Genomic DNA, 23,586 nt, shown 5'->3' on the forward strand with positions numbered 1-23,586 from the left:
TAAACACCTGAAAATTACACACCTCTTGCTTACACATTCCTGTCAATGACCAGGAACAAAATGCTGTGATCCTGCAAAACGGCACTTTAAAACATGACAGAACACTCTTACCATCTATGGCGACATTTGTACACAACTTTAGAGTAAATTCTATTGAAGCGGGTGAGAATCTAGTGTGTGTGCGGAGGCCACAATATGTCAGCAAGAGATCGAGCATGCTGGATTGCGTTACCTGAACGCAGTCAAATATTGGTCTCCGTTTCGCACTGCCAACTCCAATGTGTGCAACACATTGTTCCTCCAGAACCATTGTATCCCTACAGAATGCGTCACTAGCCTTACATGTCTGTACAGCTTAGGCCCCAAACTGTTGTTGAGGGATTGTTTCCTGATTCCAGCCAGTTGCCCGTAATCTTAAATGTATGTCCAGCTTTAGATTTTGTAAGTGGAGCAGGCTGAGAACCTTTCACCACCACCATTTATTTATTTATTGTATTTATAAAGCTCCAACTTATTGCGCAGTGCTGGACATTAGTTAAGGTTTCAGACAATATTTAGGGGTGACATACAGCAATAAGACAAACCAGATCATGCAGCACAGTGTGAGTACAAGTTAATGCTTAGTCAGTCACTGGATGGGATGTGATGGGACCACTCAGATTTATAGGATGGGTGTATGGTAATGGAGGTGCGTGAATAGGTAGGAGACACAAGGAGGAGGACCCTGCTAAAGGCTTGCAACCTCGAGGGAGAGGTAGGGGACTAGAGTTCAGCTGGGGGTTTAGAGCTACAGTGTGTGTGTGGGGGGGGGAGGAGGAGCATGAAAAGGTGCATTTTGAGGACCTTCTTGAAGATGTTGAAAGAGGAGGCAACCCTCATTTGGGGTGATAGAGTTCCATAGTGTTGGAGCAGCTCTTGAGAAGACCTGGAGTCATGCAGGGGGCAGGGGGCTGTCAGGCAAAGTTCATTGGAGGAAAGGAGTGAGTGGCTAGGTGTGTACCTTTGAGTGAGATCGGAAATGTAGGGTGGACAGATTTGTAAGCTAGATACAGTATCTTGAATTTGATTCTGAACTGGATAGGAAGCCAGTGGAGGTACTGTGATACTGATGTGATGATGAGATGATACTGATCTTTTAACAAACATGGGGCTACGCAAGTGCTCTTACTGCTTTATTGATGGCAAAAAGTGGGAGTATGGAGTTCCAAATTAAAGTACTGAACGTATTTGGCTATCCAGAACTGGTTAGGTTCCTTAGCACCCATAAGGCCCCTTTTATACTCAGGATGGTACAGTGCATTGCCACACTGAGGGCTGCCACATCTCATTGCAGAATGCGGTGCACCGTGGTAACGCACTACATGCAGTGTGTTAATGGTAAACTTGTGTGGTAACCCTGGGAGTGAGGGATACTTTCAATGGAAAGTATGCCTTACCATTTTTTTTCTTATTTAGTCACACCACGGCTATAACACGTAGTGCAACTTTTTGGCCGTACACCAAGTATAAAAGAAGCCTAAAAGGTTTTGGAGTGTTACAAAAGGTTGTTCCAGGAACCTTGTAGTATCTGCACTCAAGTAGCTGTGTGAGTATACAAACCCAAACAAATTAATATTAATGGATACCCGAAGTGACGTGTGACATAATGAGATAGACATGGGTATGTACAGTGCCAAGCACTCAGGTGTCCTTCAAAGCAGTCAAGAACAATCCTATACAAGATGCAAAAAACAAAACCCCAGTAAATTGCATTACAGCATTCAAATTAATGCTGGTTGCTTGTTAATATACTGTAAATGCTGTATTACTAGTGGTGCAAATTATTCTTGTGTGTATATAATGTAAACTGTATGCAGATTGGAATTGGGATATTCAAATGCATTTCCTGTCACCGTCGTCGTTAAAGACCCACAGTGCTGGATCTTCATAAGATGTCGAGATATTTTGGTCTTTTTTTTTTAAGAATTGGGCCTTAATATACAGTTGATATCGAGATAGCAACAGCATGGCTATGAAACCGCTTTGAACATAAAGTGAAATCAGAAGCTGAACAGATGTCAAAACAGTTTTCAGAAATTCTTAACTGGCTGTTGTTTATTCTGTGCCACTAACACCTACTGAGTCAATGACCCAGAACAAACACAGGGGGCTCACATTTTCCTGCTTACTTCAAACACATTTAAGATAACATGATGTGCTAGATCAGCCATTTTTCTTGATTTACTAGAGCTGTTTACAATAATACAAGTTATGCCGATGTAATGAAGAAGCAGGGATGTAAGTAGAAGCAGTAACAGACAAGGCATGAAGGTCATGTTTTCTCATTAATTTACAATGCATAACTGAAGTATGGTGCTCTGCATAGTCTGACCAGTGTATGCACAACTCTCTTAAAGAGAACCCGAGGTTGGTTTGTGAAATCATATTAGGACACAGAGGCACCTTCTGTATATAATCGCCTGCCTCTGTGTCCTTTCAGTGTGAAAAGTCAGGAGAAAAAGTGAGTTGCATATGGGCCCTGGTGGTTTTGAACTTCTACCACTTACAGATGATGGAGGCCATTGTGCGCATTGGGACCTTCAAAGCAGCAGACATTTTTCTGTAACCTTCCCCAGATTTGTGCCTCATAATCCTGGCTCTGAGGTCTACAGACAATTCCTTTGACTTCATGCTTGTTTTTTTAGCTCTGACATGAACTGTCAACTGTGGGACCTTATGGTGTGTGCCTTTACAAATCATGTCTAATCAACTGAATTTAACAGGGCTGTGGAGTCAGAGTTGGAGCAATTTTGGGATACCTGGAGTCAAATGTTTCATAAACTGGAGTTAGATGATTTTTGTCCCATCTCCACAGCCCTGTAATTTACCACAGGTGGACTTCAATTAAGCTGCAGAAACATGTCAAGGATGATCAGGGGAAACAGGATGCACCTGACCTCAATTTTGAGCTTCATGGCAAAGCTTTAAAAATGAAGGAGACCCGCTGTGGCCCTGAAACAATTGTCAATTATTGTGTTGACATACATGCATTGTAAAATAAAACACTTCTGAATTTATTGATGGTGTGCTGGCCAATCTTGGACTTTTGCACCTCAGTAAAAGGAAGCCTCTCGATGTTTCAGATACTTCCCCGATCCTCTTTGACCCCTCCACTGCTGGCTGGGATCGCTCCCATCCATGTAAGAGCATGGTTGCACTGTGCAGGCCCCAGTAGCCTGCACAATAGCACAAAGCCACTCTTGCACAGAGGGGAAAAAATGTGCACAATCGACTTCCTGGTACTGCACAGATGTGGACCATATTGCAGCCGGTGCAGTGCACTTTTGCTTGTACACCGAGGGGAGCATGGCCCTGAGCAACATATTCAACAATATTATAGAATATGTTTAGAGGAACCAAGTGCAGGAACAGAGCGGTGTAGGAAGACTGGGGAAGCTTCTGAACTATCCAGATGTTTCCTACTACTGAGGTATCTTGTTTTTCCCCCATGCAATCCAAGTATACTTTAAGGTCCAACCAAAGCATTTTTATTGGGTTGAGGTCTGGACCATTAAACACCTTGATTTTTCAGCCACTTTATTGTAGATTTGCTTGTGTGCTTGGGATCATGGTCCTGCTGCATGACTCAGTTTCAGCTGAACATTAGCTTTGAGAAAGTTTGACTCTTATTTAAATCTAGAATACTTTGGTATACAGAGGAATTCATGGTCAACTCAATACATAGGTGCTGTGGTTGCGAAACAAGTCTAAATCATCACTCCTCCATCATGGTGCTTGATAGTTGGTTTGAGGAATTTTTGCTGATATATGCTGTTAAAACATCTCCACTTCGGTCTAATTTGTCCAAACGATGTTGATCTCACAAAAAACATCTATACAGTACCAACACAGACCATGTAAAACAGGACTTCCAAACTCTGTTCTCTGGTAACACCACAGTACTTGTTTTGCAGAAACCACAAACATTCACAAGTAAGGTAACGAAGTTTCGTATACACACTAGATGAAACTCTGCCAAGGCGATAGCCAGGGCTGTAAAGTCTGTACAAAAATTATCTGACTCCAACTCCTCAGTTTCACCAACTCCAGGCACCCAAAATTGATCCAACTCCTCAACTCCACCTACACAACTCTTGCAGGGCTATGAAGTGGGTACAAAAATCAACTACCACCCCCCCCCCCCCCCCCGTCACTCTAGATTGCAAGCCTTCAGGCAGGGTCCTCCTCCTTATGTCTCCTACCTGTTCATGCCCCTTCATTACTGTACACCCATCCTATGGATTTGAGTGAGCTGGACATGCCTATTCTCCATACTTCCATCCAGTGACTGACTAAATATTACCTTATACTCATACTGTGCTGCCTGATCTGTTTTGCATGTATTCCTATATTGTTTTATTGCTGTATGTCACCCCTAAATATTGTCTGTAACCTTAACTAATGTTCACTGCTGCGAAATATGTTGGTGCTTTATAAATACAATAAATAAATTAAACTCCAACTCCTCAGTTTATTAAAATACAGACTCCAGGGGCCATATGGAATTCACTTTTTCACCTCAGTTTTCTCCTAGGTGATATTTTAAAACTTGTCAATATGCCCTTTAAACTACCAGCAAGCAAAAAAAATATTCAAAATCATTTTGATAGTATTTTATACCTACTTATTGATGCTTTTTTTCCATTGCAAAATACTACAAAGTTATTTTAAATCAAAGATAAAAAATTTTCTCCTAGGAGAAAACTCAGGTGAAAAAGTGAATTGCATCTGGCCCAGAACTCATATGCAATTAATTTGTTTCTCCTGAGTTTTCTCCTATGTGATATTTTTAAACTTGTCAATAAAATGCCTTTTAAGCCACCAGCAAGCAAGAAAATACTCCAAATAATTTCGATAGTACTTTTTCATTTACTTTTTGGTACTTTTTTTTAGTTGAAAAGTGCTGGAAAGTTATTTTAAAGAGAAAATGAAGAATGATCTCCTAGGAGAAAATTCAGGTGAAAAAGTGAATTGCATATGGCCCCAAGATCTCCAACTCCACAGCCGTACAGATAACCTCCTCTGTCAAGAATCTAGTATGTGTACAACGGCCCCTGATGGCTCTCCCAGCAATAAGCCCGGCCAAGAGCTGGCTGAGAGCATTAGTTTCACCCTGTCCACCACATGACGGCACTCGCACACCACTGTCAGCTCTCCTCTCCCCTCACATAGGAGAAAAACACCTGCAGGCTAGCGCCGCATCTGTACAGCCTCAGCCCTGCAGTGGCAAACCCTGACGGACAACATGCCTCACATGTGTGGATGAGGCTTTAGACATTTGAGGAAGATTCCATTATATTAATGGATTCTGCCGGAGATCAATTAACTCCTGAAAGCCAATTAATAATCCTGATCTCAATGTATGGTGACCTGTCCACCAAGATAAGAACTGAGAAGAAGAAAGTGGAGAGGGAATTAAAAGGGCACTATGGCGAAAAATTATAGAATTTAAAATATGTGCAAACAGACAAATAAGAAGTACCCTACGTTTTTTCCAGAGTAAAATGAGCCATGAATTACATTTCTCCTATGCTTCTGTCACTTACAGTAGGTTGTAGAAATCTGACTGAAGCGACAGGTTTTGGATTTTGGATTTACTGCAGCCAAATAGATCAACAGAGCTGCCAGACAACTGTTATGGTTTACAAGGAAATAAATATGGCAGCCTCCTTTTCACTTCAGTTGTCTTTTAAAGCTCTAGAATAATGGCTGCCTAGCAGACACTCAGGAATCCCGACTGGCAGCAACGAGTCAGACCATTGCTATAAATGACCTACTACTGCAGTGCCAATGGAAAGCAGCAATCTGGTGCCAAGCAATCATTTGACTTCAAATTTTGTCTGAAACGGTTTCCACTCTTACCAGAATCTTTAAAGAAATACTGTAGGAAAGGGGGGGGGGGGGGATGAGTTGCATTTACCTTCTAATGGTCCCCCGCAGACATTCTGTGCCCACGTAGCCACTCACCGATGCTCCGGCCCCACCTCCAGTTCACTTCTGGAATTACATAAAGTCTGAAAACCACTGCGCCTGCGTTGCCATGTCCTCGATCCCGCTGATGTCACCAGGAGCATACTGCACAGGCCCAGACCATACTGGGCCTGCGCAGTACACTTCTGGTGACATCAACGGGAGCGAGGACACAGCGACGCAGACGCAGTGGTTTTCAGACTTTAAAGTCTGAAATTCCAGAAGTGAACTGGAGGTGGGGCCGGAGCATCGGTGAGTGGCTACGTGGGCACAGAATGTCTGCAGGGGACCAGTAGAAGCCCCGGGTAAGTTCAACTCATTTTCCCCCGGCCCCCCCCTACAGTATTCCTTTAACAAAATACAACTTTACTGCATATAATAAATGTGTGCTTGTACAGTATTAAAAAAAAAAAGGAACAATCTAGATTTTCTTGTACATAATTTTTATATTTAAAATACTGAAACACATTGTATACAAAATATATTCGCTTTTCTCATAATCTGATTGCCAGACTAAAATTTCAGACACAGAAAACCACATACATATGTTTAAACAACTTTTGTAGACAGTGTGACAGTCACAGTTCATCAGTATATACACATACATATTATATCTAGCCAATAAATGGTATCATCCTGATTTAAAACTTCTTGATGATATATATGATTCACTAAAAGGCACCTCTGGGCTAGTGGTCATCACAGAACATAGGTGATCCAGGAAACCTGGCCTGGATGTGTTAAACATAACCTTATTGGGTGTCCCTCACCAGAGCAAGGTCTGATATGACCTTTGCTGATGTATGATTATAATAAGGTACATGTATTCAGTGCAAGAACTTTAATATATGTTAATTCTCATGCATGTAGTTAACACACACACAAAAAAAAAATCTAGGCTGGACGTCCATGCTTGCAATTCTAAAGCCACACTAATCCACTAACCTTTTAGCAGCACTCACAACAGACTGATATGACCCAGACGAAGGTTGCAAATCTGCCACATTTAACAGCAGATAAATATACATAAATTCAGGCCAGGTCGTCAGATTCACTTATGTTCTCCAACATAGTGCCATGCCTATGTTCTCCAGCTGCCATTGCTGGATTTGTTTTTATCTATACAGTCTTTATGGCTGTCATTGTGACCCTGGATGCACTTCCCAGCGAGTTGCTGTTCCAGAACAAGCAAGTCAGGCTGGAGTCCTTAATTAGATGCCACTGACTTCGTGCAAGATTCTCTAGGCACTGATATAACTGTGGCACTGAACCTTCCATCTTTTACAACCAGTTCAGCCATAGCTTGCCCTATGTGGAGTAAGCTAGTGGCATCAACTATTCTGTGTATTTTGTGATGTGTTGTAGATGATGTCCATGCTATATAAATGTATAATAATACTTTTAGGACTTCCTGCTAGTCTGGTGTACGCTGATATGCTGCTCCTGCTGGATGAGTTGTGTCAGACTTTCTTGTCATTCAGGGAAAACTACTGAGCAATCAATAGGGTAACAGGCTTTCTGCAACTGTGCTGCCCCCCACCCCCACCACCTTTTTATATGTTCATAGGTTCACTCTTTGTGATAATCCTAGAATTTTACTGCTCAGCGACATATAAACAAAAACATTCAGGTTGAGACTCCTAACTTGCAGCTTGTTCTACTCAATGTGAACAGGTCAGTCAAGAAACAAGTTATTGAAAAAAGGCATCTATAGCAGCGTTTTATTTATAAGGATGACTTCACATTAGTACTACTCATAAACTAACAACTGCGTAAGGGGCTACCTCAAGAAATCAGAACATTGACTCATTATTGCGTAGCATTGAAGGGCAAAAATTACATTAAGCAGACTGATGTAGTTTTCAGTTTTAAGCTATGGTGCTTTAAATGCATGCAACACAGCTTGATCAGGTGGAAGCCATAGCAAGCATACTTATCAAGCTGCCTCTGGCAAAAGGCCACAGTAGCGGTTGTTTCCTTGGTCAAGGGATTTAAGCTTACCAAATCACAGACACTTTAGTCCTACTAGAAGCCATTAGTAAAAGGCATTGGTAACAAAAAATTGGTTCACTTTATGTGCCTAGTCAGAAATGTTCAATAGTCATTTTTCCATGTGTTCCCGGGAGAGATCACTAAAATAAGAGTTCAAATTTGGCAGCAGTTTCCAGTTATCAGTTCTAACGTTAAAGCAAGCCGTGCCCTCTTGAAAACAAGCATAAATTAAGATGTGTGACTTGGGCGGCAGAAGGAAAGCTATTTTGTATTTGTGATCTTGGTGAGATACAACAAACTTAGAAAAATGGGACTGCACAAAGTTATGCAGAGACTGTTCAGACATTTTTTGACAGAATATGCTTTCCTCACATTGGTTTTGTTCATCAGGCTTCATATTTTGCCAGAGTTTGGCAAACAGGAAGCACCGGGTATTTACTGGGCAAGATGGCGGTAAAGGGAGTGGGACAAAGAGTTGTGGAAACGTGATACACAAAGGGTCAAGCCTTGAATAATAGGTCAACCCATCTTCTGTATAAAACGTGACATTTACCTCCAGTACGGATGGGTACGGTTCTTTAGGTACCAAATTAATGGTGACAATAGGAGGTTTTCGGTCTGCATAGAGACACATAACATTGATGTCGTTTATCTGGTTGTAGTTATCATCTGTCAGGTCAAACTGAAGTACAATACTGATGAGTTTGTGGAATTTGTCTTCAACGTCTTCTTTGAAAGTCAAATGGTACTTTAGAGCAAGCAATGAGGAAAGATGGCTGGCAAGGTGTTGGTAGTAATCCTGAAGAGGGAATTTAGCTGATGCAGTTTCCTCTGTAGCCATTTCAGCAGAAGATGGCAAGTCACTTGCTTTATCAAGAATTGGGTACATATGGAGAATAGTCTTTCCAGTGTTGTGGATGGTTAGCAGAGCTGAGAAATTTTCACTTTCCGTCATTATTGAAGATAGGGATCTGGTTTTTGCTGGGCCACTAATGGGTGACATATTAAGAATTTTGCCAAGCTTTTCACTAGAAACATTGGTAAGGAGAATGTAATACAAGCGTGAACGGTCTTGGATGTCAATGTCTTCAAAATGACGCATGAGATGATGTAACAGATCTGCCAGCTGCATGAAAACCATGTTGAAGTGTTCGTGTTGCAGAATGTGTTTGCACACAGACAACAAAGCATTGCCCAGTCCCCAGTTCCCCTTTTGGCATAGATCAGAATTAAACACCACACGTCTTAGGAACAGAACTGTGCTGGTCTGTGATATAGAATTCTCCTGAGCAACTCTAGTGAGAATCTTGAGATGCCACCGCAGAAACTTTGAGGTCAAGCTACTCACAGGAAGACTGACTATATGTCTTTGCAAAGCCTTTGACAAGCTAACAGGCCAAGCCTGGATTTCTAGTAACTTTTGAGTCTGATTAACTAAGTTGATAAAATAAGGTGCCAGAGAGCTTTGACTCTTATACAGTTCTAAAAGCGCTTTTGTTAGATTGTCCATGTGTTTTTCACAGAAACTGAAATACCGAACAAAAAGATATACAGAACGGAAAAAAGTAGTTGTGAGCTCCCTGTCTGCGTTTTTGTCCACCATATTGTACATGGCCATGAGATGTTCAAACAAGAATCCTATTCCCTTCTCGGAGTGATAGCCCTCATTTTCCAGATACACCATGCTCAGCATATTCTGCCTGCATAGCATTGTGCTGGCATCATTGAAAATGTTGGGGAACAAGGATGATGTCATTTGGACGGTAAGTAGAACTGGTAGATTCTCCCCAGGGTTTGAATTGAGTGGTCTGTTCTCTGGAAAATGTAACAGGCAGTCCAAGTAGAAGAGCTTCACCGGTGCAGAAAGAAGTGGGTGCTGGGTCATGCCTACCAGTCTCTGCAAGAGGAAGTGTTCATCTTCAGCTGTAAACAGACTATCTGTGAAGACAGCTTTCATTTGTAGAATGCCATGAAAACATGAGATGTCCTTTGTTCCGAACAAACGAACTAGCTGAGATTTGAAAACGACAGGCGATATGGTGCGAACCATGGCCACAATCTGTACGACCTGCCAAAATAAAGTGTTCTGGCAAACAGAAGTAAGGAGGTAGGAGTCTTCTAACAGCAGGGCCAGGATAGATTTTAATTCTTTTGTTTCACTGTTTGATGGGAGCAGAAACAGCTGTTCTCCTGATAACGACTGCAGATCTTTCATGTCTTTTGTGACACTCCAGACAAAACTGCCATTGCTCGCCAGCAATTGCTTAAGGGTGCCATTAGGTGGACCTTCTTTCTGAGCTAGGATCTGTACTGCATTCTTAAGGGCTACACTGTAAAGTATAGTGTATGACTGATGTGCGCCACTGAGTTCTTGCTGCTGCATTGTGTACAATTGTTCCAGTCTTTGTGACAGGAGCCCCGGGTAGCAAAGTTCCAGCTCTTTTAGGCATTCACAAGCTGTGACACGTATGGGCCTGTTCGATGACCCCTGCTTCTTGTCGTTGATGTCAGATATGAGGTGCATCAGCAAAGAGGCAAAGTCTTGAGCTACTTTGAAATTCAAACTGAAGTTATCAGTGGTGATCAACACTGTCTCTATCGATAACAGGAGGTGGCACCTTAAAGTTATACTCTTGACCGAAGCTGACATTTGTTGTAAAATATTCATCAGGATCTCTGCAGTAAGCTCTCCTGCTGCTTTGTCAGGACACAGAAGTGTTGGGTATTCCAAGAATAGATTCAGCATTAAAACCTACAATACAAAAATAATCTGTGAGGCACTGAATACATTTATAAGCACCAAATATACAAGTCAGATACTTGATAAAAGTCATTGTAAGAAATAATCTTAGCATTTTTAGTACAACTGTCATATAAAAAAAAATTAGGCTGAATATTGTACTGTATGTGATACTCTGATCTGTACCAACAGTACGTTCGCGAAGGATTGTCGCGAGTGATTACTTTGAATGCTCAACATCGCACTGACTCCGAAACAGTTAAAAGATCACATTGGTTAATTTGGGCGTTGCCATAACCTACAATGTAATTACCGACTATGGCGACGCCAGGCAGCTGGTATTGACTCTGCTCGCTCTGCAGCAGCTCCCCCTCCAATCTCCTGCAGCAGCTCTCCTCTCCCTTCACTATTTACTGCAGCCGCTCTCAGCCCACAAACATAGCCACGGAAGCCCACAGCCCAAAGATGCAGCCACAGCAGACCCCAGACACAGCCTCTCAATTTCCATACTTTTACATCATGTAGGAACACATTCTGAATGCAAGGATGTAAATGGGTAAACAGGTAAGGAAAAAAGAAACGTTGCTTCAGTTGGTCAGTTGAATGTGAATCTGTAACTTTTAGGACCTTTTTGTGTGTTTCGATACAGATTTGGGAGGACATGGTACTTGCCAATTGCAAGGACATTTGCTTTTTCAGGCAAATCAGTGCTCCCTTATTACTGCTTGCATTCCTAAGTATTAATTACCTGTGTTTGGCTACTCACTAACCCTGTGCGTATGTGGTCCCCCATCTTCTGTTACACTGTCCCAGTTCAAAGCACTCATGGTTGTAGTGCTCAGCCCAAGCAATACATGCCAGGAGATGTAGTCACATTAATGGACTATATCTCCATGCATGCACTGTGGTGGTCGGGATTGCACGCCCTTACCGCGGCAGTGAAGTAGAAGAAGAGGGAGGACCACATACACACTGTGGGCAAGGGAGCCCTAAATACAATTGCTTGCACTGCTTCATGCTTGCCACTCCAGAACAGTCCACATTTACAAACCTCCCTTAGGGGATGTTGGGTTTTATATAATTGTACTTTAAAAGCCATTTTCCACTACCCTGTGTTTTGCGGTCTGATTGCTAACAGATCACAAAACACAGGGTATGGGGAAGCTTATGGAAACGGCAGCGGCCATTTCTGTTAGTGTGATCCAATTCTGTTTGTGATTTTGTTCTGAGCGCAATTGTCCTCCTGCCACGTTTTGGATGCGATTAAGTTCCTATACTGAGTATAGTAGCTCAATCGCAATCGAATTAGTAGAAATTAGTTTGAAAAAGGCATTGCAGCCCAGTGCAATAGTGTTTCAGAGTAGAAAAGAGCCCCAAAGCAGCTCAGATTCCTTTAAGGGTAAATTTGGAGTATGGGAATCGCACTCAATAGCCCTCCAATGATATGACGATGTGTGCAGAATTTGTTGCGGGTGCAGAATTTATTGCGGGTACCCCGAGTTGATTGTACCAAAGAAAAAAACATATTAAAGGGAAACTAAAACCAAGTAAAGAATACAAGTTTATCTTACCTGGGGCTCCTACCAGCCCCCTGCAGCCATCCAGCGCTGGTCCTAAATGATCCTCCGTTCCCCTGCCGCGGCTTAGGTTTGTTTTTGCCGACTGGAAGGCGGTGGGCCACTGTGCCTGCGAGGCCAGGGCCACGCACATCCCATCCGCAAGAGCGTTCTGCGCAGTATGAGGTTTTGGCATTTTGAGATAAGCTTGTTACTATAGCTTAAAGAGGAGCTTTCAGCCATACTATCTCAGGAAAAAAAAATAAAAATATATATGCTCTACTTACATAACATGTATTGCACTGTCCACATTATGATTCCTGTTAATTTTATAAAGGAAAAGTAGAGAATCCTATTCTAGACAGCTTCCATATTTACTGTGGCTATTTTGAAGCCAGTCGTGATGTAATATCCGCCCTTAGTCTCCTCTGCCTGATTTGCCCGCCCTTCAGTACAACCCAGCATGCCCTGCAACTTCTCTTTTGTGTACCAAATTTTCTGTGTACCAAATCAGAGTCGTGTAAACTGGGGAATGATAATTTATCAACAAGAAAAGTAATAGTGATTTTAACTTTTGGATTGCCTGATTAGCATCCTTATCACTCGTTTACGAGATAAAAATAAAGATCCGATTTTTTATTTTATGCCCGACAGTTACTCTTTAAATAAAAATAAAAACCTTCCCACGATCCTGCTAGCACTGCACAGTTCAGCAAATGCACACATACCATTTAAAATAAATAAATTAGGGGACATACAGGGATCTATTTTAGAAGAGAGAAAAAAAAAAGGGGGGGGGGGGGGGTTTACCTTTACATTTGGGACACTATTTTCAGGCAATTTTTTATTTTTGGATGTTACAGCCCCCTTTAAAAGGAAAACATATGACAGCCTCCATATTCCTCACAATACAGTGTCACTTTTAATATTATACTTCAATTTCTACTGGTACAACAGTATGCATTTTTCTGTTTCTAGATTGCGTTCAAAGATAAGCAGATAGAGTGTCTGTAAAATACGCTCATCGATATTCTAGGATATTGGCTTTGGGACACATTTTTTTTGTTGGTGAATTTGGCACTTGTCCTGTTGTTCGCCTAACCCTAGCCTATTTGTGTACCATAAAAACACAGTGTCTAAACTAATTGCCCCATCTCTCCCCGACACCTACAGTAACGCTCACCTTCTCTCCTTCCTGATGCCTAACCCTGACTTCCTCTCTCAACATAAAAGTCTTCATGATGGCTAATCCTAACCTTTCCTGCAGTATAATAGTGCAGCACAGTGCCCAAATATAATTTGGGCAGCACAGTGGCATAGTGGTTAGCGCTCTCGTCTTGCAGCGCTGGGTCCCCGGTTTGAATCCCAGCCAGGTAAACATCTGCAAGGAGTTTGTATGTTCTCCCCGTGTCTGTGTGTGTTTCCTCTGGGCACTCCAGTTTCCTCCCACATTCCAAAAACATACAGATAAGTTACTCCCCAAAATTTGCCCTAGACTATGATACATTACACAATACATACATAGACATATGCCTATGGTAGAGATTAGATTGTGAGCTCCTCTGAGGGACAGTTAGTGACGAGCCTATCTATACTCTGTAAAGCGCTGCGGAAAATGTCGGCGCTATATAAATACTAAATAATAATAATAATAATAATAATAATATAAACCCATTCCTGATGCCTAAGCCTAACAACTAAAACTAACTTTTTCTACTAACTTTTCTACTAACTAAAACTAACTTTTCTATTAACTTTCTCTTGCAACTAGCAGAGTCCCAGTGGATTGGCGTACAGCCCACGTTTTCCCATTATTTAAGGGCAAAAAATCTGATCCAGGAAATTATAGACCTGTAAGCTTAACATCAGTTGTATGCAAACTATTTGAGGGATTACTAAGAGATACTATACATGACTTCATAGTAGAAAATAATCTTATTTCTCAGCATCAACATGGGTTTACTAAAGACAGGTCCTGTTTGACTAACATGCTCAGCTTTTATGAGGTAGTGAATGCTAATATGGATATTGGGAATGCTGTAGATGTGATATACTTGGACTTTGCAAAGGCCTTCGACACTGTTCCCCACAGAAGTCTGATGCAAAAGTTGAGGATGCAAGAACTGGGGAAGAGTTTGTGTGCATGGATAGGGAACTGGCTAATGGACAGAAAAAAAGAGTTGTGGTCAATGGATCGTACTCAAAATGGGAGACTGTTAGCAGTGGGGTCCCACAGGGGTCTGTACTGGGTCCAGTGCTCTTCAATTTATTTATTAATGACCTAGTAGATGCAGTAGTGAGCAATGTTGCTATTTTTGCAGATGATACAAAATTGTGCAGAATCATCAACTCTCAGGAAGATAGTGTCATATTGCAACAGGATGGCTATATGGGCACATACATGGCAGATGAAATTCAATGTTGACAAATGTAAAGTCATGCATTTTGGTCGTACCAATGGTCTAGCACCATACAAAATAAATGGGATACAGTTAGGAACATCAAACTTGGAGAAGGACTTAGGAGTACTCATCGACAACAAGTTAAATAATCGTACTCAATGCCAAGCCGCTGCAGCTAAAGCGAACAAAATTTTGGGATGCATTAAAAGGGAAATAAAAACTCGAGATGCTAGCATAATATTGCCCCTGTTTAACTCTGTAGTAAGGCCACATCTGGAATATGGAATTCAGTTCTGGGCACCACATTACAAAAAAGATATTGCAGTTTTAGAGCAGGTGCAGAGACGAGCTACAAAATTGATACGTGGGATGGAAGGTCTCGCTTACCAAGAAAGGTTAGATAAACTGGGTTTATTTAGTCTAGAGAAAAGACGCCTTAGAGGAGATCTAATTAACATGTATAAATACATCAGAGGGCAATATAATAGCTTGGCGGATGAGCTTTTTGTCCCTAGGCCTTCTCAAAGGACTAGAGGACATGAGCTGCGCATGGAGGAAAAACGTTTTAGCCATTTATTTAGGAAAGGGTTCTTTACAGTAAGAGTGATTAAGATGTGGAATGCATTGCCACAGGAAGTCGTTATGGCAAACTCTATACCTGCATTTAAAGGGGGCTTAGATGCTTTCCTTGCGTTGAAAGACATCCATGGCTACAATTACTAGGTTATGCCTAATGATGTTGATCCAGGGATTTTATCTGATTGCCATCTGGAGTCAGGAAGGAATTTTTCCCTTTTGGGGCTAATTGGACCATGCCTTGTAAGGGTTTTTTTTCGCCTTCCTCTGGATCAACAGGGGTATGTGGGGGATGGGCTGGAGTTGTACTTTGTACTGGTTGAACTCGATGGACGTATGTCTTTTTTCAACCAAAATAACTATGTAACTATGTAACTACTAAGCCTCCTAAGTATGACACCTAACTGCCAAATTATAATCGATACTTTTGTTTCAGGTCTTCAGTGTTTGGCTATGTAACACCACCAAAATGAAGCACGTACTGCGATTTGTCTAGAGCATTGTTTCAGCTGTACAATAACCAACACGCTGTGCCAAAATATCAGCAATCAACTCCAGCGCTCCCCATTTATGACACCATGCTGGAATTGCTTGGTTACTTTGTTTGACTGTATTTTTCGGGCCATAAGACACACCTAGGTTTAGAGGACAAAAATCAGGGGGTAAAAAAAAATATATACATATACTAACCCTGGTGTGCCCATGGTGCAGGGGTGTCTTATGGATCTCCTCCCCTCAATTATTATGTCCCTCTAGTACCTTATGTGTCTCGTGTCCTGCTGTGTCCTCCCATGTCTCCTTTGTGTTGTCCTGTGCCCCCCCATGTCCCTTTGTGTCCTCCTGTGTCCCCTGTTGTGTCTTCATGTTGTCCTGTTTCCCATGGTGTCCTATTTTGTCCCTATTATTCCCCTGTTGTGTCCTCCCGTTTGCCGTGTTGTGCCATTAGCACAATGACCCCGGCAAGCCTCCTTTCCTCCCTCCGAAATGCACAGTGCCACAAGCCTGCACTCCCTTCGATATAAGCAGTGCTGCAGCGATCAGCGTTACTCACTCACAATCTGTCTGGGAGAGCAGCGGCTCTGCCTCATGACCTCATCAAGCATGGAACCCTTAAAGCCACAATAAGGAAGAACGCTCCAGGTATAGCGAGCAGAGCCGCCTCTTTCCTGGACAGTGAGAGTAAGTAACGCTGATTGCTGCAACACTGGGTATATAGGAGGGAGGGAGTGCAGGCTGTAGCACTGTGCATAGGAAGGAGGCTTGCCAGGGTCATGGCACTAATGGCAAAACTCAGCAAATGGGGACGAGAAGCACAGGACAAAACAGGGGACACAGGACGACAACAGGGAACCAGCAGAGCCGGCCTACACAGGTCCACTAGACTGCCAGGGATTTGGGGAGGCACATGCAGACCATAAAACACACCAACATTTCCCACCCCCCCTTTTTGGAGAAAAAAAAAGTGCATCTTATGGTCTGAAAAATATGGCAATTGTTACAGCGACAGTCTTCGATTGCAAAGCCATTCCAGAACTGGGAACCGCTTAACATATTCGACATGAGCTTGTCAAATATGCAGCTGCGCTTTCATCTGTGTAGAAGGAAGACCGTACAGGCACGTCCAAGAAGAAGAGGGTACCAGTGGGAAGTTTTAAAGTGGAGGAGGATTGGAGAAGCATCTGGATAAATATTTGCCTACAGGTGTGCTTTAAGGCTGGGTCTACACATAATGCTCTTTAATGGTGACCATGTATTCGTGCCACATATGGCAATTTTTCTACCCTGCTCCCCCCATTCCCAGCTTGTGCAAAGTATTTTCAAAGCGCTGTGCCAGCCAAGATCTAATTGGTGGCTGCCAAGCTGGGGGCCAGCCTTGGCAATGCAGGTGGGGTTGCCCACAGAGCTCTGGAAAACACCAAGAAACACCACATGCAGGCGAATAATGATTTGCAGGTGGGTGAGCGAGTTACTAACCTTGGCAGCCACTGATTCTTACATAAGAGGTTTACATTAAATGTTTTCAATATTACAGTCTTGGCCCTCTTTTAATGTGCAAGCAAGATAGAATTATTAGAACCTCAGTGACCATCTCTAGTCATGTGCATACACCTGAAGCAGGATTTGACCTGATGAGGGTTCCAAACTTTTAACACTTAATGGGAGAAACTTAAAAAAAAAAAAAAAAAATAGTCCATGTGTGCTGTATTTGTATTAATCACTGGATGCTGCCCTGAAGACTAGAAAAGGAAGACATGGTGAAGGGCAAGAAAGTCAGTAATAGTGAAGAGGAGTACATGGCTTCCGTGCATGTGATACCAGGACTGGAGGGGTAATGGAAATTCCTGCTTTTATCTCCCTCCTCTGTGCCAGCAAGCTAGATTAGCAGCCAGTTCTCAGAGTGGAGGGTCTACTGTAGAAAGGGGGAAACCAATAGAGCCATGTAGCAGCATTATTGATTAGACCTCTATTTGGATCTTGTTAAAATGCAGCTATAGTGATGAAGACATTTTGGAAAGGTACATTTGGAAATCAGCTTCATGAAGCTGCATTAAATGACTAGATTTCAGAAACTGGGTATGAGACACTGGAACACCTTGCACTATACTAATGCAGCATGCTCCACAGAAACCTCATTTCCCTATACCAGTCACTTTTCTCCTTCCATTACACCCACGTCTAAACTGCACTACTCTAATTGAATGCCCATGCAAAGGCTTATGCTATTAAGATAATATACAAAGCATTGCAAAGATTAGCTTAGTGGGAGTAGGGGGGAGATATTCCTACTTATAACTCTGCCTATTCTGTCAGTCAAAGCAGGACAGCAGGGTGTAAGCAATGCCTTCTGTGAGACTACATCTCTCAACCAGAGGACAGGCTGACTTTCTTAAAAAAATAACTTAACCGACAAAAAAAGTTGTAGCTATGGTTTAATGCTCATAGGTACAGTTTCTATGGTCCAACCCTGCAATACATTCAGGAGCCAAGCCCTCTCTGTCAGAATACCTTTGTTTGCTCATTTACACTTTCGCTCTTCAAATCTTTTAACAGGTCATCCACAAAAAGTTCAACTGTTGTGCTGGATAAATAGGTTTTTGGATTAGCACAAAATGCTGCCACATTCTTGGACCAGCTGGTGCTGTTTCTGTCTGCCATGATGCTGAAGCACTGGGTAAATCAGTGGGACAATTCTGGGATCTGCAAGAGAATGAGAGAGAGTAAGCAACAAACAAATAAACCTTCAATAGAAACAGTTTGCAATTCAAAAATACAGGACTTAGCAGATAGGCTTAGCGGATTTTTAAAATTATTATTTGCTTCATATGCCCTCAGAGGTGGCCAATTACCTGTGCAGAGAGTGGAGCACTGAGACCTAATTTCCAGTGTGGCCATTGCTACGGTTTTCTCACACACAAACTACTGGGTGGAACAGATATCCCAATAAAAATCAATCAGCTGTTTCTACTAGAGATGGGCTTTTGTGTGTGGTAAAAAAATAAAATGAAAAAAAAAACAAACAAAAATTGGACAGGCTGCAGCACTTTTTTTTTAGATGACATTGGTTATCCAAGTGCTGAGCACTGGCACGGCTGCGGAGAACGCACACGCTGCCACACATGCTCGTGTGTATTGCCCAGTAAAAAACACAAGTTTCATTCCATTACACATAAAAGCTTTTTGGTGCTTAAAAAAAAAACAACTTCACACAGTGGAAACAGGGACCGAAACTCACCTAAATGCAAATGGTGCTTGGTTTTATCACAGGCCGCTTGCTTGTTTGTCATCTAGATACAGTAATACTTTTCAGAACATCCCCACTATTCCTGATGGTCTTTTCATTCAGGATACCTAGGGATAATTCTCCCTTTAAACTTGCTGTTATTATGCATTATTTGTGCTTATTATGGATATTTTTGATGAGGCCATGTCAATCAACTACGGTTGAATGTATAATAATTATGGGGGATTATTATAGCCACTTTAATAATAAGATATAATTTTATGCATTAAAATACACATTTTGGTATATATGTCACTTTAAGTCTTTTTTTTTTCCTTTGGATTATGCAATTTTGCCTTGCAATTTAGTTCTGATTGGCTCCGATTTCCCTCCCCTCTCTCCTCCGCTGTGGACGCAGTGTTATTGATATCCCTGCATTTAACGTGATGTAGGTCTGTGGGTGGGGCACAGCATCCCTTCGCTTCCCTGTCCGCCGTCTGGAGCGCAGGCAATCTTGTCTTCCTGCTTCCAAGTGGTAGATGGTTGGCACTCGGATTGCTGAGAGCTGACGCACTTCCGGCACATCGGGGGCTTTATCCCATAAAGCGCCCAGTATCGAAGTGACTTGCCAACCACGGCTCCCTCGAGAAAGCTGGCTGCCTGCCAGCGAAACACGTTGGGTAATCCCGGCATGGTCGTTTGCTAGCTAGACGCTTGGCCCCGCCTCCTTCACCGGAGCACGCCGAACTCCGCAAGCTGCACCACGCTCTGGCCACCTGCAGGGTCCACTGTCAACTGAGACTCTCTAACTGGGGATCTCACATATGTGATAACAGCTTTCATCTATCCCCCGCACAGTAGCCATGTATGGCTGGCTCTCCTGCCTGTTTGGACTCACAGTGGTCAATATATGAAAACCTATACCATCTCAGGAACTTATCACACAATGGATAAAAGTATCCTATCTTAATCTGCTAGCCATCTGATCGTTGAATGGCACCTATATGAGGTATTATGGTCAATTAGACCCATATGAACGATCGCTATCATCTGGATGGTAAGATAAAATTGACACTGTGTTTGCATGGAACGCTGCTTTCTGGCTTATACTGCTGCTTGTACTTCCTAATGGTTTTGCTGTATCAGCGTTATGTGACAGTCTGCTAAGAGTTACCATTTAAAGACTGTGGCTTATTATGACTGCACTTTACACTTATAGATACCCTTGAGGCAACACAATTCAGGTCTCCTCTCTGGTTAGGTCTGCCCTGTACCCTTCCCCCAAAATTAAGATGCAACCATATACTGTAACTACTATGCACAGCTATCTTGTTATAGGTGGGATCACTGAACATTTTACACCAGGGACATCTCTTGCCTCTCAGCATAGTAACAGAAGGACTAGGATCTCAGCAACATAATATGAACTTTCTCGGTTGTGTATGGACTATCCCTGAGCGTCAGTCAATCTGATTACAGTTTGCAGTGTCTTTAACATCAGAGCTGTTATATAAGCCTGCATGTGTTCTGCCATGCATGAACGCATTACACTACCCAATTTTTCTAAATAGTAGAAGACCGCGACCCACCTTGATATTATTGTAAAGCTAGATATGAACATACGATATACCATAAATATATAAAATATATGGCCAAACTCCTGAGCAGATTACGTGAATGATCCAACAAATGTAGCAGGATGCTAGCTAGAACACTCAATCAGGACATAAATGTGTTTTCTATGAACATAAAACAAAGTAAGCAGGCTGAATTGAAGATTGTCATGGATATTTTGCAATAAGAGTCAAACTGAAGCATCTAGTTCAATAGTCTATGTCCACAGATCATTGTTCCTCAACTTCCTAGATTGCAATTCAGCTGTGCAAGACCCACTCCTGCGTTTAGCAAACAGACACCTGATTTATTGTGCAATGTGTATTATCCATATATTGAATCTCAGCTAACAGTGAGACATGAACACAGTATATAGTGTATATAGCGCATAATCACCTTCTATGGTGCTGTCCTACAGGTGTCTCGGGCCCGAAGGCGAACTAGGCACAGAACTACCAAAACGTTCAGCAGTTCCACTCTCTGCACTACATTCCAGCCACCAGCATGAAACTAAACAAAAGAGGAAGATCCACACAGCTGATCGGAAATGACGTATAACAAGGCCATCTTTGCAAAGAGCAACCATCCTCGGTTCATGCAAAGTAAACTAGTTCCATGTTTAGCAAATATAGCAAGAAAGTGCATGGTACGCCTGTTGAAGCCGTAAGCTACAGTTCGGGGCCGGTGTGCGCCAGCAATTCTGTGTGGTTCGGTGCCCATGAGGCTATGAGCCCTCACTAAACATGGCGATTGCAAACTATCACTGGGATTCACTGCAGCGTTCGAGCCCATTGTAGCGCAGTGACGTCATGACGTGTGTTTGCCCCTGCCTACCAGCTCAGGAGACCCTGTGCAGAGCTGCCAACGCCCGGTGAGGAGACGGGAGTGAGAGAGGTGAGCGGCTGCCGGGCTGGGTGATGAGGGGGGGAGATGAGGCCGGCAGAGGAGATGGTGAAGGGGTGAGGGATACGGGTGACTGCAGGAGGGCTGCGGCTATTTCTCGGGTGTGGCTCTCTTCTCGGGCGCTGTACGTTTAGGCCGCCCCTGACATGACTGGTGGTCCACTATAGTGCCCTGCTGGCCAAGGCCGGAGCACCGGGGTGACTGGTGTGACACGGGCGCTGCTCGCCCCGCAGTGGGCGTGTCATCTTGTCCAGAGACTCCATTTCCGGGCGGAGTGGCCGCTTCTTTTATAGCAGAGATGAGATAATTTGGGGGTGCAGGATGCAATCAGCATAGTGCTCATGGAGGATGGGATGCTGGCAGACAGGATATGTAATCAGTTCATAGGCAGTGTTCATTGTAGTGGTCAGCAGCACTAGGGTGTGATCAGCAGTGTAATCTGGGTGCTGGGTGTGTGACTAGCTCTGAGGTGTGATAGACACTGTAGTCTGGGTGAGAAGGTTGTATGAAAGTGTTGTAATATAGGGTATGGTCATTATTATAGTCTGAGGGTATAGATCAGCTATGTAATCCAGGGGTGATGGGATTGCAATCTATTTTATAGGGTGTGACTATCACTTGGTATGATCAACATCGTAGTTTAGGGTTTTATTTCCATTACAGGTTGTGTACACTCAGCATTGTTTGGGAGTACAAAATGTGAGATCGGGAGGAGAGACTGCAATAAATAACAGTGTGTGGGAAAGGTCAACATTGGGTTGTGATTTGGCATTTCAGGATTCCCATTCTCAAAGTATTAGGATGTAAGATGTGTGCTTTAGTGTAGATTTTAGTTTGTGTGGCCAGTATTAAGTTATTGGTGTGTGTTTAACTCAACAAGTTCCTGTTGGGATGTGTGTCACCAGAATAGCAGTGTTAAGGTGCCCATACACTCGTCAGATTGGCAGCAGATAGATAAGAAATGCATCTGATGATCTATCTGATGCGTTTTTAGAACATTTTTTACCAGGAAAGAATTCCAATAGATTTTATTTTGAAATCTATTGAAATTCGATCTGATGGCATTTTTTTGCCATCAGATTTCCATTAAGGCCAATGCAAACTGATAAGCAATCTCATCAGATCGACCTAAATTTTCCACCCTGCAAGTTCGATGGAAATCCATCGAAATCGATCGAAATCGGCCGTCGATCGGTCGATTGGCCAACCGATTTGCAATCGATCGGGATCGATCGGTCGGCCAGAAAATCGGCTGAGTGTATGGGCTGCTTAAGGGTGCAGGTTGTGATCAGCTGTGAGTTGTGTTTGGGTGTATCTAGTAGTCTGATGGTGTATAATGGGGGGTTGCCATTTAGGATGCTTGAGATATCAGTGTTGTTGCAGAATGGGGGAGTGAGATGAGTTGCTATTTAGACATTGGGTCTGTAATTTGATGGCATTGGTTTAGGTGCATGCAGTGAGATCAAGATTATGATATGAGGGTCCAGCATTTGTCAACCTTGTTGTTATGGATTGCTAAATGGGAAATTAGGCCCAAACCCTAATTTCCTAGAATCAAGTAGGTTATCATGCTGGGGAGTCTGTGTGTACAGGTTGTGAGATCATGGTTGTATATTGATGTCACTCAACATTTTCATTTGGGCAATTTTGGGCACCTGGAGTTGGAGATTTCATAAACTGAGGAATTGGATGATTTTTGTACAAAATCAACAGCCCTGTTAAGTATTAGACTAAGGAGTCGGAGTCAGGGCTCGTTTCCACTATCGCGAATCCGCATGCGGATTCGCATATGTAATGCAAGTGGATGGGCCTGTTTCTACTGTAGCGTTGTTGAGGTGCGTTTTTTTTCAGCGGTGAAAAACGCACAAAAGAGCCGCAGAATTCGCCTGCGAGTGGAGTGCATGCGAATCGCAGGCAATGTATTTAATAGGGAAATCGCATGCGTTTTCTTACGCGATTCCGCATAGGAACCAATGTAAATTAACACAGGCAGTGACATGGTTAAAAACGCATATAGGCTAACCTATGCGAAATCTCATGCGTAATCGCGTAAAATAACGCGTAAAAAACGCA

General features: G+C 42.7%; 2 protein-coding genes across 4 annotated transcripts in view; one reads left to right on the forward strand and one right to left on the reverse strand.

The window, feature by feature from the left end:
• Window positions 1-6,482: 6,482 nt before the first annotated feature.
• Window positions 6,483-21,685, reverse strand: AP5B1 (adaptor related protein complex 5 subunit beta 1). Its single transcript, XM_068240560.1, has 3 exons — window positions 21,007-21,685; window positions 18,282-18,473; window positions 6,483-10,753 (listed from the first exon to the last, which is right to left on the reverse strand). The coding sequence occupies exons 2-3, from the start codon at window positions 18,429-18,431 to the stop codon at window positions 8,111-8,113; spliced, it is 2,793 nt and encodes a 930-aa protein (XP_068096661.1). The 5' UTR covers window positions 18,432-18,473; window positions 21,007-21,685; the 3' UTR covers window positions 6,483-8,110.
• Window positions 21,400-23,586, forward strand: part of CDC42 (cell division cycle 42) — a 70,353-nt gene continuing 68,166 nt past the window's right edge. For 2 of the 3 annotated variants that reach the window (XM_068240562.1, XM_068240563.1), the window contains exon 1: window positions 21,400-21,504. The gene's annotated coding sequence lies outside the window, so the exon portion shown is untranslated. The remainder of the gene's footprint in view (window positions 21,505-23,586) is intronic. The other variant, XM_068240561.1, reaches the window with a different exon arrangement.

Source organism: Hyperolius riggenbachi, chromosome 6 (assembly GCF_040937935.1).
Source record: "Hyperolius riggenbachi isolate aHypRig1 chromosome 6, aHypRig1.pri, whole genome shotgun sequence".
Taxonomy (NCBI): Eukaryota; Metazoa; Chordata; class Amphibia; order Anura; family Hyperoliidae; genus Hyperolius; species Hyperolius riggenbachi.